This window comes from Stenella coeruleoalba (genome assembly GCF_951394435.1).
Source record: "Stenella coeruleoalba genome assembly, chromosome: 13".
NCBI classification, from domain to species: domain Eukaryota; kingdom Metazoa; phylum Chordata; class Mammalia; order Artiodactyla; family Delphinidae; genus Stenella; species Stenella coeruleoalba.
The window spans coordinates 56,126,095-56,144,611 of record NC_137159.1 but is presented as its reverse complement, the minus strand read 5'-3'; the positions used below and the strand labels follow the sequence as shown (position 1 = coordinate 56,144,611).

At 36.5% G+C, this 18,517-nt stretch overlaps 1 protein-coding gene across 5 annotated transcripts in view; it reads left to right on the top strand.

The window, feature by feature from the left end:
* The window catches only part of EML4 (EMAP like 4), a 154,352-nt gene that overhangs the window by 63,538 nt on the left and 72,297 nt on the right, over nucleotides 1–18,517 (top strand). For 4 of the 5 annotated variants that reach the window (XM_079940524.1, XM_079940525.1, XM_079940527.1 and 1 more), the window contains exon 2: nucleotides 5,211–5,393. In XM_079940524.1, coding sequence (XP_079796650.1) covers nucleotides 5,211–5,393 — 183 coding nt within the window. Of the gene's footprint in view, nucleotides 1–5,210; nucleotides 5,409–18,517 lie in introns of those variants that run through there. The other variant, XM_079940526.1, reaches the window with a different exon arrangement.

The window sequence follows — 18,517 nt, the reverse complement described above, 5'->3', positions numbered from 1 at the left end:
CAGGAAAACCATTGATATTCAAAAGATGCTAGAATGTATAGGCATGCCTCGTTCTGATGTGAGGCTGGGTAGCCAACTTTTAGATATTTGTAATAGAATATCTCTGCAAAGGTAACATGTATTTCTTGACAGTTTAGAAGACAAATTAACTATGATTCACTGTAGTAAAAGCATGAGTGACTACTGTTGTAGTTTTAAAACTGTCATATTGGATATGAAAGTTTACTAGTTACTTTTTTTTTTTTTGCTTGCGTCTCTAATAAAAGAGACCTTACTTATGCCAATAAATAGATTAGACTGATGGAAAAGAAGTTTATGGACTTCTTTCTCTTTTCTCTCTTTCTTCCTTTCTTTTTTATTTCCCCCCCTTAATGAGTTTAATAACCCTTGGCAATTTATTTGTAGTTCATATTTTAACCCTCAAGGCTAGAAACTATTTTGAGAAGGAGCAAGGAAATAAGAGACTACCACAGTATAAGGAAAAGGAATCAATGTACTTGCATCAAGAAGGGGGAGTGGAATTAAGCCCCCAGAAAATAGATACATTTACTGAACATATGTATTCTTAAAAAGTTTATTGTGAATGCCCATGTGGTACATTAGAGATTGGGAGAGAAAAACATAACAAAGTTTTGAAAATGGAAGGAGCAAGAGCGATGGGTTCTATTGAGTCATCTGAGGAAGGAGCGCTAACTCCAGTTTGCTGCGTGCCCAGGAGTAACTCACCTAATTTCACAGTCTTAGTTTACTTATCTATAAAATGGCAGTAGGGGCTGTTGATCTTTAAGATAGTCTCTGTTCTAGCTTTTATAATCAATGAATGCAAATTTAAGTTAATTGCCTTATGCTCTGATATGTTCCTTTATGAAATTGGAGTACTGTGTCTGAAGGAAACTTGCTTTAAGAAATTAAGCTTCAGAAGCACTGTATATTAGCTTAAATATAAGTTTAAATAACATATGAAAAGTAACATATGATACATTTTTGTGAAATTCAAATAATATAGAAATACACTAAAAAGCAAAAATTTCCCTTTACCCTTATCCTTCTAATCTCACTTTCCGAGTCAAAAGTAACCCAATTACCAGTTTGATGTGTATGCTTCTAGACTTTTTTCTATGTGTACATTATATACATATATAAATACGAAGTTTTTTGTTTATTTTTTAGAAGTATGTTTCGGTGTGTGTGTGTTTCAATAAATTATTTAGTACATGTTGTTCCCCAATTTGCTTATTTACTCCACTTGAGTCGTCTTATAGATCTTTCAAACTTCTGGTTTATATACTTATTGTTTTTAATTGCATGGCTTTCTGTGGTGTGAACATATAGCTTATTAACTCCATCCAGGGACTTTAGGTCATTTCCAATTTTGTAGCAATAATAAACAGTGTAGTAAAGAACACCACTATACAAAATAGTAACTTACTGAACCCTCACTGTATGACAGTGCTGTGCATTATTTCACCTAATAATCTCAAACCTGAGATAAGTACTAATTAGCATGAAAAAATTACATGAGGAAACCAGTCACAGAGCTGGTAAGTAGCAAACAGATTTATTCAGGCAGTGTAACACCAGAATTTATGCACAATTCTACTTGCCTCTGAAAAGGTGAAGGGCCAAGATATTAGGATATTACAGGGTTTCAGGGCTATAATCAACTACTATGCCACTTTGCATCTCTGTTGTTGCTGTTGCCTTAGCTTGAGTGACCCTGTAATTGATCATTCAAACTGGGAAAATTTAGAGAGAAAGAAGGAACGTTATAATATTTTTACTGAGATAGCAGACATGTTTGTCCTGGACAAATCGAGACACATGAACACCTTACTCCTAGCCTAGGCCACCTTCACCTTTCACACGGGTTACTGCATTACCCTCCTGCCTGTTCTCCTTACATTTACTCTTATTCTGTTCCAATCCATTCTCTCACAGAAACCAAAATAACCTTTTTAAAACAGAAATCTGATTATATCACTTCATAGTTTAAACCCTGTCTGGCTTTGTGAAAGAATATATTTATTCAGTCCTCCTGTGATTATTGTTAAGATGCAGCATGAAATAGAGTAAAGGGCACTTAAACTGAGTCAGGAGTCCTCTGTTTGAGTTTCAGATATCAAGACTAGTTTGGTGACCTTGGGCAAGCTATTTAACTTCTCAAGCTGTTTCCTCAAATACAAAATACAGATAGACTGAGGAGAGGGATGAGGTCATAAACAGGAAAGGTACTATATAAATGCAGGACATTGTTAATAGTTAACTTTTTGCTTGTTATGGCCTTTGAAAAATTGTCCTTGTATCTTATCACAGTATCTAGCAGGTTGTGGTAGGATTTTTACAAGCTGAACCACCTTTCATGTGACTGTCCAAGTTTTACAAAATAAAAACTTTAGTCATTTTTTAAAAAATCAAAGTCTGTAAAAGTTAAGTGACTTACCAAAAGTAAAAGCTAGTTACCATGCTGGTACTAAAACCCAGGACTATACCCTTGGCATTATAGTCTGATAATCTTTCCACTAGCCTTTGCTGCCTTCTCAAAAGAATTAAGGAGATCATGTGTTTATAAAAATCACATAAATATTTTACCTGTGATTATAATTTAGATATATAACCCACCTTTCATAAATTAAGAACAATTTAGAAAGGCATATCTGTATAATTTACTGACTTAATCAGGACCTTTGGCTTACAAGTGATGGCTTGTAAAAAGAGAGTTTATTAGGTTACATAATTAGCTAAAAGAAATATTAGAGTAGCTCTCAGAATTGAAGGTCCAGGGCTTCAGAGACTAGAACTGGAACTCAGGGCAGACAAGACTCTTTATCACTGACAGCCCTAGGTCTGTGTGTCCTTATAGTTGATAAACCAAGAAGGATGGGCTACACCTCTCTCTCTCTCTCTCTCTGAAATTTGGGAGGACTCCATTTGGCCTAACCCATATCTCACAACCATTTTATGCTAGTATTAGGTTGAAGCATATGAAATTACCAATAGTCCTATTTTTACCAACTAAAAAGGTCACTTCCTTTGCTTCAACCTATTAATAGTGCAGGGTGGTAGAGAGGAGAATGAGGCATCCTAGATTGACAGCCCTAATGGAACCTCAAAAACTGGTGGAGTTCCACAAAACAGCTGGTGTTCTCCTACCAGAAGAAGGAAAATAGGAAAGTATTCTGGGCAGACAAATATAATAGTAACCTTGGTGTAACACACATACAGAGTATGGATTAGCTAGAATTCAGCTAGAACACTCTGGAAATGAAAAAGACCTCAAATATAAAAACTTCTAAAAGAAGAAGCTGAATTGTTCTTATTAGTCCTTTTCTTAAGCATCTCAAAGTTTGACATATCTGCCTTTTATGTAATACATGGGCCCAAAGCTCTCAAATGATACTTTTTGTACTTTGAAGTTGTGTGTTAAACATTTATTGAATGTCGGACGTGTCCTGGGTACCTTCCTCATAACAATATTTAAAGACAAAGAAACTGAGGTTCAAAGAGGTAAAATAACTTTCCTAAGATTACACAACTGATTAACTATGGTACGAGAATTTGAAGTCTGAATTGAAGATAAAACCCAACTTTTCCTTCCATTCCAGTACTTCTCCAAATATTGTCATTGAAATACCTCTAAAGACAGAAGAGAGTACATATGTATGCCTGAGCTGTCTGTAGGCATATAAGGTCTTAAATATGAATATGTTTAGGCATATAAGGTCTTAAATATGAATATGTTTACTGCTCCATAATAAAGGGTGATAACTTTGGTTTTAAAATGCTGAGGGTTTTGTTGTTGTTATTTTATTTATTTATTTTTTTTGCGGTACGCGGACCTCTCACTGTTGTGGCCTCTCCCGATGTGGAGCACAGGCTCCGGACGCGCAGGCTCAGCGGCCATGGCTCACAGGCCCAGCCGCTCCACGGCATGTGGGATCCTCCCAGACCGGGGCACGAACCCGTGTCCCCTGCATCGGCAGGCGGACTCTCAACCACTGCGCCACCAGAGAAGCCCTGTTGTTGTTATTTTTAACTCAAACTTTGAGTTAAATTGTCTGCTTAAGATGTCTGACACATTATCTCAATATGAGAAAAATGGCACACTATGTGTGTGAATGACTGACCCAGTATATCTCACTTAGGTCAAACCATTCTTCTGTGAGAACCTAATTTCCCCCCTGAATTTTCCTGCTTATAGTGAATTAGCCAATAGCAATTGATCTTTTATAAACATTTGGATTCAGATTGATCTAACAAAGTAGTGTACTCTCAAGTTACATAGCTTTGGAAGTAGTTTGTAATTGCTGTGTTACAGCCGAACTTTATTTTGTCGTTGTTCTTGTTACATACCTAAGGCAGATATTAGCTATGTGCTGTATAGAAACCACCTTTTTTTTTAAAGAGAGGTTGAGGCATTGGGGAGAGAGAAGGAGCAGCAACAAGTCTTTTACTAATTATGTAGCCATATTTGGGGGGGGAGATTCGGAGTATAATAATAAAGATAGAAGTAAAGAATGCTTTCTGATCATTGATGCTGAATCTGATACATAAAGCAAAATTGAAGTGATTTGTACTCCTTATTTTCATAAATAATTATGATAATGATATAATAAGTAAGAAGGATGCTTTTGGGCTTCCCTGGTGGCACAGTGGTTGAGAGTCCGCCTGCCGATGCAGGGGACACGGGTTCGTGCCCCGGTCCGGGAAGATCCCACATGCCGCGGAGCGGCTGGGCCCGTGAGCCATGGCCGCTGAGCCTGCGGGTCCGGAGCCTGTGCTCCGCGGCGGGAGAGGCCACAACAGTGAGAGGCCCGCGTACCGCAAAAAAAAAAAAAAAAAAAAAAAAGAAAAGAAGAAGGATGCTTTGAATAGTTTACAGTCTTGCAAGTTTCCAAATGTCTACAGAGTGATATATTTAGGGAACATTTTGGTGAAAAAACTATTAAGGTGATGGTATAATATATGGAAAATTTGACTATGGGAAAATTTACATAATTTTAATTACATGTCAGCTGTATTAACTTTTACTATTTTAAATTAGTTCAAGTAGCTATGAAAATCTTTACAGAAATTAATCTGTGCAAAAACAATTTTTTTTTCAATTTTTCTCATCTTTTAAAAGACTTATCTGGTATAGTTTTTCTTATGTCATTAGATTCTTTCTTAAGAAGTTTACTTTAAAAATATTCCATATTTTCTTTTCTTTATAGATGATAGTATTTCTGCTGCAAGTACTTCTGATGTTCAAGATCGCCTCTCAGCCCTTGAGTTACGAGTTCAACAACAAGAAGATGAAATCACTGTGCTAAAGGCAGCTTTGGCTGATGTTTTGAGGCGTCTTACAATCTCTGAAGATCATGTAGCCTCAGTGAAAAAATCAGTCCCAAGTAAAGGTAATTAAGTGTGTTGTAAGTAGGAAGAGTTTTGCTTTTTGCAACATTTTCTTTGAAATAATATATTAAACGTGTATTTTTTCAGTGACATTAAGATTGGGAATATAAAACTATAGTTTCTCTTTTGGATTACTTATGACTATAGTTTATTTTCCATTTCCTTTTTCTTCATCCGTAAGAAATTCTGAAAGTTTATTATTTTAAATTGGGAATTTTGGGGTAATGCCACTGATTGTACTTACTGGCTTTTATGTCACAGTGTTTGTGTGAATTTAGTATCTTTCAACTACGTAACAAACTTACTGAGTGCAGAGGGGGTGGGATGAACTGGGAGATTTGGATTGACATATATACACTAATATGTATAAAATTGATAACTAATAAGAACCTGGTGGCGCAGTGGTTAAGAATCCGCCTGCAAATACAGGGGACACGGGTTAGAGCCCTGGTTTGGGAAGATCCCACATGCTGCAGAGCACCTAAGCCCATGCGCCACAGCTACTGAGCCTGCGCTCTAGAGCCCGTGAGCCACAGCTATTGAGCCCTCGTGCCACAACTACTGAAGCCCACGCACCTAGAGCCCGTGCTCCACAAGAGAAGCCACCACAATGAGAAGCCCGTGCACTGCAACAAAGACCCAACACAGCCAAAAAATAAATTAATTAAAAAGAAAAAGAGAACCTGCTGTATAAAATAAAATTAAATTCAAAATTAAATTTACTGAGGGCAGGAACTGGATCATCTTTTTGTGTCTCCCATAGACTTCACATTGTATGTTGAACATAGCAGGTAGGCACTCATACTTTTTAAGTGAACTCTCTTATCATTACAGAAAGGATTTAAAGCATTATAGTTCATATAGCTTCATTCTAAGCCTGTGGTCATTAGTCAGCAGAATCATGAAGAATTTAATTTAAACTCTGAAACTTACTGCCAACCCCAGTTCAATGGAAATTTTAACTTCTAGACATTGGGGATTTTCACAGACTGGAATAAACTGTTATCAGGACCTTGTTACTCTGAGTTTGGAGCAGATGTCATGTAGCTTTTCTCTTCTTCCAGCCACCCAGAAGGAATCTTACATTCTTTAACATTAATCAAACAGTCAAACATATCATTTCATATATCTCACTGATTTCTTGGTAGAGAAGAGTAGATGGACATAGGCATGATTATCCCCATTTGGCAATGGGAAAAGGAAAAGATTCATCAGCTTACCTCTCTACTGTAATATGTCAAAGCAGATGATTAACCTAGGGAGGAGTCTTACATAACTTCTAGGTTTTAGCTGGAGATTAGATAGTTAACCAGAATATGAGGAGCAGATGTGGAAGAAAGATTATGAATTCAGTTTCCGAATGTTGAGTTTGAGGTATGTGTGGTGTATAGATAGATACCTGTTGATAGCTGAATTATAGGTCTAGTGCTCAGGCTAGTCTTGGTTAGGAATAAAAATTTGGGAATGTTCAGCTTATGGATGATAGTTGAAGCCATAGAAGGAGGATGTAAAACAAGAAAGTGGCTCAGGGTAGTCCTTTCAGGAGCTCCAATATTTCAGCATAGCAAAGAAAGAGTGATTCATGTTGCCAGCTGCTACAAAAAGGTCAAGTAAAACAAAGACTGAGAGGTGACCATTGGATTTGACATTTATGAGAATATTAGAAACCTCTCCAAAAGGAATTTTAGTGGAGTGATAGGATTACAAATCTAATTGCAGTATTTTGAGAAGCAGGAATTGAGGAGAACTCTGGAATTAAGAGCAGCAACTGTAGCCAGCCACTTTTTTCAGAAAATTAACCTGAGCGGGGAAGAGGGTAGTAGAAGAGGATGCTAAATCGAAGACCAGTTTTAATTATTTTTATTTTTAAGACATTATAGACTGTAGCAGAAAAATACATTGAGGACAAAAAGGCAGCAGAGAGGAAGATGATGTTGGTGAGGGAGGGGTGGTGGTAATTGAGGCAAGTTTCCTGAGAGTTTGAGAAGTGATGTTAGAGCAAGTTAAAAACTATTAGTCTTAGATGGAAAAAAGACTACTTCTGAATATTGAGATATCCATTCCAATAGAATGGAAAGAGATAAAACTAAGTGGAGATTGATATATATTCACAGTTGTCAGGGCTAGAAGTTTCATTCCTTATCACTTTCTCCTCAGGAGATAGTGATGCCATTTAGGAAAGTAAGGCAGTTCCTTGCTGGTGAAAAAAAAAGGCAGTCGACATTTGGAATGGTAAGAGAGTAGAAAATGGAAGGCCACAGACATGAAAGAAATGCTCAGGGACCCTGAGGGTACTGGCTACCGAGTTGTGAAACTTTGAGGGAGGGGCATTCATTCTGCCTGGTTTTCTGATTCCCATTCTCATACCTCCCACCCTCCAGCACTCCAGGCCTTTGTGTTAATAGTGGAGAGTTAGATAGCAGGATGGTTCTTTTCCATTACTGGTTAGTAGGATAAATGTGTCAGTGGCATGGGATAAGTAAGGGACCTGAGAGTTTGGCAAAAGACTTGATTGAAACCACTTTGGTTAATAATGTTATAAGTGAGTTTTTAATTTTTTGAGAACCAACTTTGAGGATTGCCAAGATCAAGCCAGGAAAAAAAAACTTATTTGGTTATAAATTGATTTTTCTAAGAGAATTCTAGAGTTGTTAGAGTATTAATGTATACGGGCTTTACAGGGAAGGTAAACTGTACATAAAGAGAGAAGAACAGGTTTCTATAATTAATATGTGTACCCTCAGGTTCTGGCTCTATATTAAAGTATTTTTAAATCCTATAAGACAAAATGATATAGTATTTGGTTATTATCTCATTTTAAAAGCTTATTTTAAATAATTTGTATTAACCTACAATTTTAAAAAATTCTATTACGCTAAAACAGTAGTACATTATAATCTTGTGTTGAGAAAAAAACGTTTTCTCTCATTGTTTATTTACTAAGGTATTTCAGTAAAGAAATATTTATAGAGAAATTTAAAGACTGCTCTTTTTTTAATTTGGCATGCAGACGATATTTTGTATGACACATCAGTTCCTTAGCACCTACCTGTTTCAGTTTCATGAAGTACAAATACAGTTTAAATAGCTGGAGTTCCTATCCCCTAGGAACATACCTTCTGTAAGTTGTCTTTTTCTAGTTGTCATTCATAAATCCTTTGTCTGTAAAGTGAATTTAGAAACAGTTTTGTTACACGCTCTTTAGTGGAGATTTATCCAGTTCTGGAGCCACCTGCAGCTTCTACATTGGAACATTTTCTTTCCACATAGTACCGGCTCTTACTTCTTATTAATAACTTTATTAATTAGAGAGATACTAAGTTCCTTTCCATTAATTCTATGTCATAAGTTTACTTTGACTGCCATTCTTATAATATGCTGATGTGGTTCACATTTTGAAATGGAGTCCACTAGTGAATATTCTTTAAGTTACTTTGTTACCTTAGACACAGACTTTGAATTGCTGGATATAAAATGGATTGCTGGGGAGAAGATTGATTATATAATAATTTGGGGAAATATTATTTAAGAAATGAGCATAATTCATTAAGGATTAACCACTGGATTTCCCATTAGTGAAAAAACTTGCCTGACCAGTTATGTTCTGTAATATTGATATTAACACATCAAGAGAAATACATATTTAAAGTTTTGTTAATTTTATTATTTGCAATTCTAAACAGCTTTATCTTGAAATTTATATATAGTATACTATAGAAAGTAATTGGAAAAGAAATATTAAGTGATTCTTCACTATTGTCATTTGTATGTAACCTTAAAAAGATCAACCATCAGTTTTGACAAAACAGGATTAATATATTAATGGTATAAATATTTGGAATAAACACTTTAAGCAAAGTATTTTCTAACAAATGAAAAAAATATTTTTGAAAAAATTTTTTTTAAAAACAAATTATTTTGCAGGGATTTTGTGTTTTCTCCTTCAATTAAAAAGTAAATTAAGGCTTCCCTGGTGACGCAGTGGTTGAGAGTCCACCTGCCGATGCAGGGGACACGGGTTCGTGCCCCGGTCCGGGAAGGTCCCACATGCCGCAGAGCGGCTGGGCCTGTGAGCCATGGCCGCTGAGCCTGCGCGTCCGGAGCCTGTGCTCCGCAACGGGAGAGGCCACAACAGTGAGAGGCCCGCGTACTGCAAAAAAAAAAAAAAAAAGTAAATTAATATAATGTTATATGTCAATTATACCTCAATTTTTTAAAAAAAAAAGTAAAAATCATTTCTGATACTGTAGAAAAATTTTATATGGAAATGTTTTAGTCCCTTGTGAAATTAGAATTTGTAGTATTCACTTTCACACAAATTACTGACAGGACAGTAATCACTACCATCTTCTTAAGATATTTAGAATTTCTAGAGGATTTTTCTTTAGAGGGGAGACTAAACTACCGTAGGTAAATAGGTGGAAACCTTTTATGAAGCTGTGCTTAAAAGTATAGGTCAGCTTCCTTATTGATGAAGACAGGTATTACAGTTTTGCTAGGTGGTGGTGATATGGAAACATGACTTGGCTTCAGGTATGGCTAAAACTAAATGTGTATGCTAATGGGTTAACGACATTCTCTGTCATTTCATAGTAGTATTGCCATTCAGTAAATCCCAAAATCAGAAACACACCTAACTAGTCATTTCAGTATTTTTAGTTCTGTTCTTTTAGTTTGTCCTCTCCAGTGTGCCAGCAGTATTAAAAGCTAAACCCCATTTTTTCTTGAATATATTATATCAGACACTTAGGTAGAAAGTTTTCCCAATAGTTTTTAAGGTGGCCAGTCATTTAAATTTCTCATGTACCTTCTCTTCTCTTGGAGAATTCTTTCCTTTTGACGGCATATGTTCATAATATATGCACCAGTTGCAGCTGAATCCTTGCCAAAAGAAAAAAAATTACCTGTACTTTGGAGCAAAAGGGAAGGCCCAGGGAACACTCTGGCAGTTTTAACTGCCAGGAAGACAAATTATGTCACAGCTGGTGCCTGGGAAACCCATTAAGACCTCTTGGGGTGACCAAATGAATGTAATTTGAGAATACAACCCAGTGGCAATATGTGAAGACAAGCTGTTAGTACATAGAGGTATAAAAGCACAGGAGTCAAATTATCTGAAGGTGGGAAACTGTCATTTTAAACCAGGAAGCTGCTGGTAAACCAGAAATATCAAGCACTGTGACTGCTACTTGAGAAATGAGAGAGCCCAGCGGAAAAATTGAAATTTGGAGGATGTCGGTTCTCCCCAAAAAAATATTCCTAATTATATAGACTGTGGGATAGTGTACAGGCACAGATCCGTATCATTTGGCTCTTACTCCAGATAACATTTGGGAGAAGACAGGGATTGTCATGAGTTTGCTGTAAGTGTTGTTAATAAGTAAATTACATTAATCAGGTTAGAAGGTGTGAATTTCCTTGGTGGGGCCCTTAGGATAAAATGATTCATACTTATGGTAGGGGGTGGGAGAGTATCTTATTATTTTGACAACAGATCAAAGACTTCTAAGCTGCTCTTTGTATATGACAGTAAATGGGTGGATATTGCCTCAGACCAGGCAGCAATTACCATTTACAGAGCTCCATTTCTCTATGAGAGTCAAATGCTCTTTGGTCATTTCTTCTCAAAATATACTTTAAAAAAATGAGGCAAGAGAACTAAAGTACACCTTCCTGTGAAACAAGAGGAAAGGAGAAAAGTACACATAAAACTCTAAATGGAAAAGATAAAATTTGATGAAGTACATGTAGTCCTCAGTATTTCCAAAGAATGAAGCAAAGTAATTGACAGATTGAAAAAGGTGGCACAGAGCTTGAAAATGTGAAGAGAGTGGAAGAGGTATGCAGTTGGAGCTCTGGGGCATATGATAGGGAATCTGAGAAAAAAGATTTTGAGTGTTAACTAAAGTTCTTCCTTCATAGACCATCTTTACCCTTCTCCTAATAAAAAATTTTCCCATTCTTTAGGGCCTCAAATTAATTCCTGAAAATGATCTATTTTTTGTCTCTTGTTAGAATTGTTTTAAAATTTTATTATATGTTTCTTTTGGTATATATGTTTCTTTTGGTTGCTCCCGCTGGATTATAAACTATTTGGAGGCAGGGACAGTTTCTTACATAACTAGCCTTAGAATGACTCAATAAATGTTTGTTGAATTAAATGTGGGAAACAGAAAGTTATAGAAGTAGGAAGTTATTTTAAAAATTGCTCTTTGGATGGAGGGATTGGGATAGATGCAAGAATAAGAGGATATTACAGATGAGGGTAGCAAGATGGATTTCAGATTTGCAACATATGCAACAGTCCCTAGTGGTAACTTTACTGTGTGATTCTGGAGTTCAGTGAAATTCATTAGCATTTAGGAACTGTCAGGCTAAGGTATCAGAAAGTTCATCTGCTTAGGTCTATCATCAAGGAATATAAACAATAATGATTAGTATTCTTATTTCATGATAAAGTAAGATAAAGTATAAAATTTATCATTGGCCTTCAACCCTGGCCTTATAATGGTTAAAACAAACTGTGATTAAAACTAAATTAGTACCTTCCTGGTTTATAGACTTTTAGCCTAAATTTCTCTTATTTCAGCTGGGTTGCTGCTCAGAAATTGAACTACTTTTGTACCTTTGGTTACTAGAGGTTGCTTCCAGTCTTGCAGGCTGATCTTTGAGAGCGTTGTGGCTCAGACTTTATAATGCCCAAGGCTTGGGGGAGAGGGATGTATATGTACAAGCATATATACATGTGATATATATAGCTAATGATGCATTCTAGTTATATATTTGTGTACTGCATAATCATTTTTACGCTCCTTTCTTCCAGTTAGGTTCCTAATATTCTAAATTTCAAAGAATATACTTTAGACTTCTCAGGTGACAAACAATCATTCACCCACGTTCCTTTTTGTTTTCTGCACCTGCTTTACTTAACTCATTGCCTCTACCTTGGGAGATCATTCACTCTTTTATCCAAATACTAAGGATTCCCAGTACTGAGAGTTATCAGAAATTAAACTGTAGGATGGAAAATGACCATGAAAATCTTATTTTGGTCTTTTCTTGCTATTTATGTAAATATCTGGGGACCTTGATGATTTAATACTGCTCTCTGCTTAGAATTTCCTTTCCCCCTGCTCCATCTGGTGAATTCCTATCTGTTATCCCGGCAAAGCTCAAAATGTCACTCTCCACAAGGCAGAATTATTTCTTTCCACTTACTTACCATTCCTTCTTCCTGGACTCACATCTTGATTTCACTACCTATTACAGTATAACCTTGAGCATGTTAATAATCTCTCTAGGCTTCAGTTTTTTTCATCAGCAAAACTGGAATGATAATAGTAAATCCCTTTCAGGATTATAGTGAAGATTAAAGGACTTAATTATAAAGTACTTAGGATAACAATGCTTAGCACTCAGCAAGTGCTTGATAATTAATATTACTTCACATCACTTACTGTATTGACAGTTGTCTCTTTCCTTCATCTTTTCAATGCACTAGGCACTGTTTTAGGTGATGGAGATTAAAGAAATAAAAGATACTGACTTTTGCCTCCACAGGGCCTTAGGTAAAGTGAGAAGACAGCTAAGTCAGTAATTATAAAACTATATAATAATTGGCATTAAAAAGGTAAATTTAGGGTGTTGTGGGAGCTCCTAACCGAAACTGGAGTTGAAGGTTCCTTGCAGGAGATGAAATCAGCCATTCATCTTCCTTCATGGTCTTAACATCCACTTATTGGTGCCAGTTCCCAAATTGTTAATCTATATTCTAGACTTGAGCACTTAAGAATTATCTTTCTACTTATTAGATTGTACTGCTTGTATGTCCCTCAGAATTCATAAATGTAAAATTTCCCCAAACTGAAATCATCTTTTAAGCCCTAAATATTTCTTAAAACTGTCTCCTCCTTTCCATTTATGCTACCTAGCTCTTGTTTCAGGTCCCCATCGTGCTGTGCTTAGACCACTGCCCTGAAATCTGCTCTTCACATAGCCACTAGGATTTCTCTAAATGTATATTAAAGTCTTTTTTTCAGCTTAAAACCCTTTGGTGGTCTCTATTTCCTATAGATAAAATCTCCATGATCTAACTCCTGCTTACCTCTACCATCTGGACTTTCCTCTACCATCTGGACTCTGCCCTTTCTTGTTCTGCGTTCTCACCACATAAAGAGCTTTTTGTCTACCCTGCCCCCATGCCATACACACTTACATAACCCACTTTACTGTTACCTTCTTTCTGTTCCTTTACACACACTGGAATAAGATCCCAGTATTTCATCACCTCCCTTTTACCTGGATATCTCTTACTTATTCCTTAAGACTTTGTTCTGCATTTTTTTCTAGGAAGCCTTTCTTGAGCTCTGTGTCTCTAATCATCCTTACAGAATTATGTGTCTTTTCTTTGTGATGATTTCTTTTATGATCACTTTGTTCTTGTACTTACCACATGTTTTCATTGCTAGTGTGATTCTCTTGCAAGATTTTAATTCCTTGATGCCCTGGGTCCCTTATATTCTCTTGAAAACAAAAGACTAGGATAATAATAGGCCCTGAGTAAATATTTGATGGGTAGATGGATGATGAATATATGTTAATTTAGGCAAGCAGGGATGACTAGCATATGCCAGAGAGAAGGACCATCCAGGTGCAGAGCGCAGGGGAGTAAAAGTACTTAGTTTAGGAGTTCAGAATAAACTGAAGCATGAGGTGTGAGGTTGGGAGTGTCAAAAAGTGAGCCTCAACTGGTGGAGAGGGCCCATAGTGAAAGGTTTTCTTATGCCTTGCTAAGGAATTTAGTTTTTATCCTGAGGAGACTGGAGCTCCATTAAAGGATTTTAAATTGAAGAATGACAGGTAGAGTTACACTAATCCATTAATTCTAAGATGGCTATATTTCTTGCATTTTAACATCTCTGGAATTACAATGCATCTTACTATTGATTATGTCTTACAGTTCTCATAAGTGACACTTCTTTCTAATGCTGTTTGTGATAATGGTACATATAACAATTGATGTCATATTATTTCAAAGATATACAGCTTGTTTTAGATAGATACTCTGGCATGGTGTACAGAATGCATTAAGAGCAAGGTAATAGTACTGCTAGAAGGGAGAATAGAGAAACTGAACATAACCCGGAAGAGAAATTTGAGGCAGTAGTGGTGAAGATGCATTCATTTAGTCATTTAGATATTAAGTGCTTTCTAGGATTCAAGCACAGTGCTAAGCATGGGGATATATGCAAGGATCACAAAACAGGTAAGGTTTCCAGATAGATTACAGATAATTATAAATGGTTAAGTCAAAATGGATTGTAGACCTCAGTGTGAGGACTAAAACCATTAAAAATTGCACTTCCCTGGTGGTGCAGTGGTTAAGAATCCATCTGCCAATGCAGGGGACATGGGTTTGATCCCTGGTCTGGGAAGATCCCACATGACGTGGAGCAGCTAAGCCCATGCGCCACAACTACTGAAGCCACCGCAATGAGAAGCCTGTGTGCTGCAGTAAAGTGTAGCCCCCTCTTGCTGCGACTAGAGAAAGCCTGCACGCAGCCACCAAGACCCAACGCAGCCATAAATAAATAAAGGCAAATCTATCTATCTATATATATACGGTATTATTCCATTTATATAAAATTTTAGAAAATGCAAACTATAGTGATAGGAAGTAGATCAGTGGTTGCCTGGGGACAAGAGTGAGGGAGGGAGAGATGGATTACAGAGGGGCTCAAGGAAACTTTCGAGACTTATGGCCATGTTCACTATCCTGATTGTGGTGATTGTTTCACAGGCATATATGTATGTATGTATGTCAAAACCTACATATATGTATGTCAAAACCATACACTTTATATATGTGCAACTTATTGTATGTCGGTTTTATCTCAACAGAACTGGGGGGAATATTTTTTTAAAGAGTTACAGATGCAGCAGAGGACTTAGTCACCCACTGAATGTTGGCAGTAAGGAAATGGAGGAATCAAACCTGATTTCTTGTTTTCTGGTTCGTACAGTGAATGGGTGGTAATGTCTTTCACCAAGAATAAAGTATATCACAGAGTACCAGTTTTTGTTTTGTTTGGTGGGAGGAAGGACACAGACATTCATGGGGAGATGTTCAATAGCAGTTAGATATAAAAAATAATGAGAAGGGTATGATGGTAACAAGATAACTGAAGAGTCAAGATACAAAATCTGAGCAAGAAAAGAGTATCCAGCAAATGAGAGAAGAAATGGTCAGAGCTAAGAAGAAATTCAGGCAAGGGCAATGTCCTAGAAACCAAGGACATTGTCCTTACCTAAATACTGTCCTTGCCTGAATAGTCAGCAATATTAGATGCTGAAGAAAAGCTGAACAAGATAAGGACTGAAAAATACCCATTGAATTTAGTGGAAAAAAAGTCATTGGTGATCTTGGCAAGAAAACTTTCTGTGAAGTGGTTAGACGATAACCAGATTGCAGAAGGTTGAGGTACAGATAGGAAAGTGTAGACCACTGACTCTTTTCCAAATACTTTATTAGACTTGGAATGGGGGTGGGTGGGTGCATATGTCAGGGGTGGGGTGATTAGGGGGAATACAGAATCGAGGAGTTATTTTGAGTGTACAGTCACTATTAGTATCCACAGGGGATTGGTTCCAGGACCCCTGAGGGCGGATGCTCAAAATCCTAGGATGCTCAAGTCCCTGATATTAAAATGGCATAGTATAGTTGGCCCACGACTTGAGCATCTGTGGATTTTGGTATCCATGTGGGAGGGGGGTGTCCTGGAACCAATCCCCCATGGATGCCGAGGGACAACTATGTATTTATAAATTATACATATATACAGAATTATGTATATATATGTTGAACAATGCCAGTAACTTGCTGGTGTTTAGCAAATAGAATACCTACAGGTTATTAAATTCTAAATGAGTTACAAAGGACTTATTACTCCTCATGCAAATTGTGACCATAAACAGAATATTTAGAAACTGAAGAGAGTATCCCATTTATACTAACTGGGAGAATGTGTTTGTTTTTCTGTTGGAGACAATTGCTAGCTTGGTGTGCATGAAATACAAGCTCTTCTTTCTCCTTGAAGTAAAAGAACATGAAGTAACTTTTCTCTGTTTACATATTTGTTTATAAGAGAGGATCTAAAATAATTTAAAACAGAAAATTCAGAAGTAACTGTTGATCCACAGCCTATCTCACTGCTACACTCCAGTTCTTCAGAAAGAGAACATTAAAGCATAATTAATTCCTGAAAGGCTTACATCATGTGCGGATGTTCGGGGGGGTCTGATAAAGAAAATAAAATATAATAAAATTATTTGTACTTCTGTCTGTGGTGTAGCTCCAAAATTTCTGCAGTGTTGTTTTTAATTTTGTTTTCTTTCACAAGTGCCTATACAGTCAACCAAATTCGATGAGAATTCAGTTTAGGCTAAAGGTTTGTCGTTTTCAACATATAGTACTTGATAATTTTCAATCATATATTATGTTTTGAGACCTACCTTTTTATTCACATCAGCATCTTCATTTTTCTATTTTTCCATTTGTTTTACATAATAAAGATAATAAAATGACTAAATAATTGCACAAACATTTCAATTGTTACTACTCTACAGAGTAAACTTTGTAACTGGCTCAGTAGTTGGAAACCTTTATATTGAATAATAAAAAGGAAGCCATTATATATAGGCCTGAAACGGCCAAGACATCAAAAGATACCTCGTCTTTTTTGAGTAAGTATTTAGGATGAGCCTAGAATAGAGAATAGAGAGCCTCCTGAGACTGATCAAAACTGTGAGGCATAGCACTGCCATCTGATCCTGTGAAGATGAATGGTAGTTTCAGAGGATACCTTGAAAACATTTGAAGACTTCAACAGTAAACTGTAGGACTTAGAAACAGTGGTGATATGTTGATTTTTTTTTTAACATTTTTTATTGTGGTAAAATATACAGAACATAAAATTTACCCCTTTAACCATTTTTAGGTGTACAGTTCAATGGCATTAAACACATTCTCATTGTTGTGCAACCATTGCCACCATCCATCTCTAGAACCCTTTCATGTTTCCAAACTGAAAGTGTGTATCCATCCACTCCTCTCCCTTGCCCCACCCCCCTGACCCCTGCCCCTAGCAACTGCCATTCTGTTTTGTGTTTGTATGAATTTGGCTACTCCAGGTACCTTATATAATTGAAATCATACAATATTTGCCCTTTTCTTCTCATCTGGCTTATTTCACTTAGAATAATGTCTTCAAGGTTCATCCGTGTTGTAGCATGTTTCACAATTTCATTCCTTTTTTAAGCTGAACAATATTCCATTGTATATATGTACCATTCGTTTGTCAATGGACATTTGGGTGGTTTTCACCTTTTGGCTATCGTGAATAATGCTGCTATGAATATGGGTATACGGATATCTGCTTGACTCCCTGCTTTCAATTTTTTGGGTTGTATATACCTAGAATTGGAATTGCCAGATCAAATGGTACTTCCATGTTTAATTTTTTGAGAAACAGCGAATACTGTTTTCTACACCACGTGTACCATTTTATATTCCTACCAGGAATACACAAGGATTCCAATTTCTTCACATCCTTGCTAACACTTGTTTGTTTTTTTATTGGAGTATAGTTGCTTTACAATGTTGTGTTAGTTTCTGCTGTACAACGAAGTGAATCAGCTATATATATAGACATATATCGCCTCTCTGTTGGACCTCCCTCCCACCCCCTCCACCCATCCCACCCATGTAGGTCCTCACAGAGTACCGAGCTGAGCTCCCTGTGCTATATGTTTGTTTTTATAATAGCCATCCTAATGGGTATAATTGGTCTCTTTTTTTGAGATGAAGTTTGGAACATTGGAAGAGAGCATGGGAAGTGGATTTTAGATTATATATGTTTTTAATATAGTGGCTGATGGGTTTTTTGTGTAACAAAAAGTTTTAAAAATTGTATTTGAAAAATCAGCTGTTGATATAGCAAAAGCAGTGCTCAGAGGAAAATATATAACTGTAAATGCCTGCATTAAAAAAGAAGAAAGATCTCAAATCAATAACCTAACTTTAATCTTAAGGAAATAGGAAAAAAAAAAAAAGAAAGCCAAAGCTAGC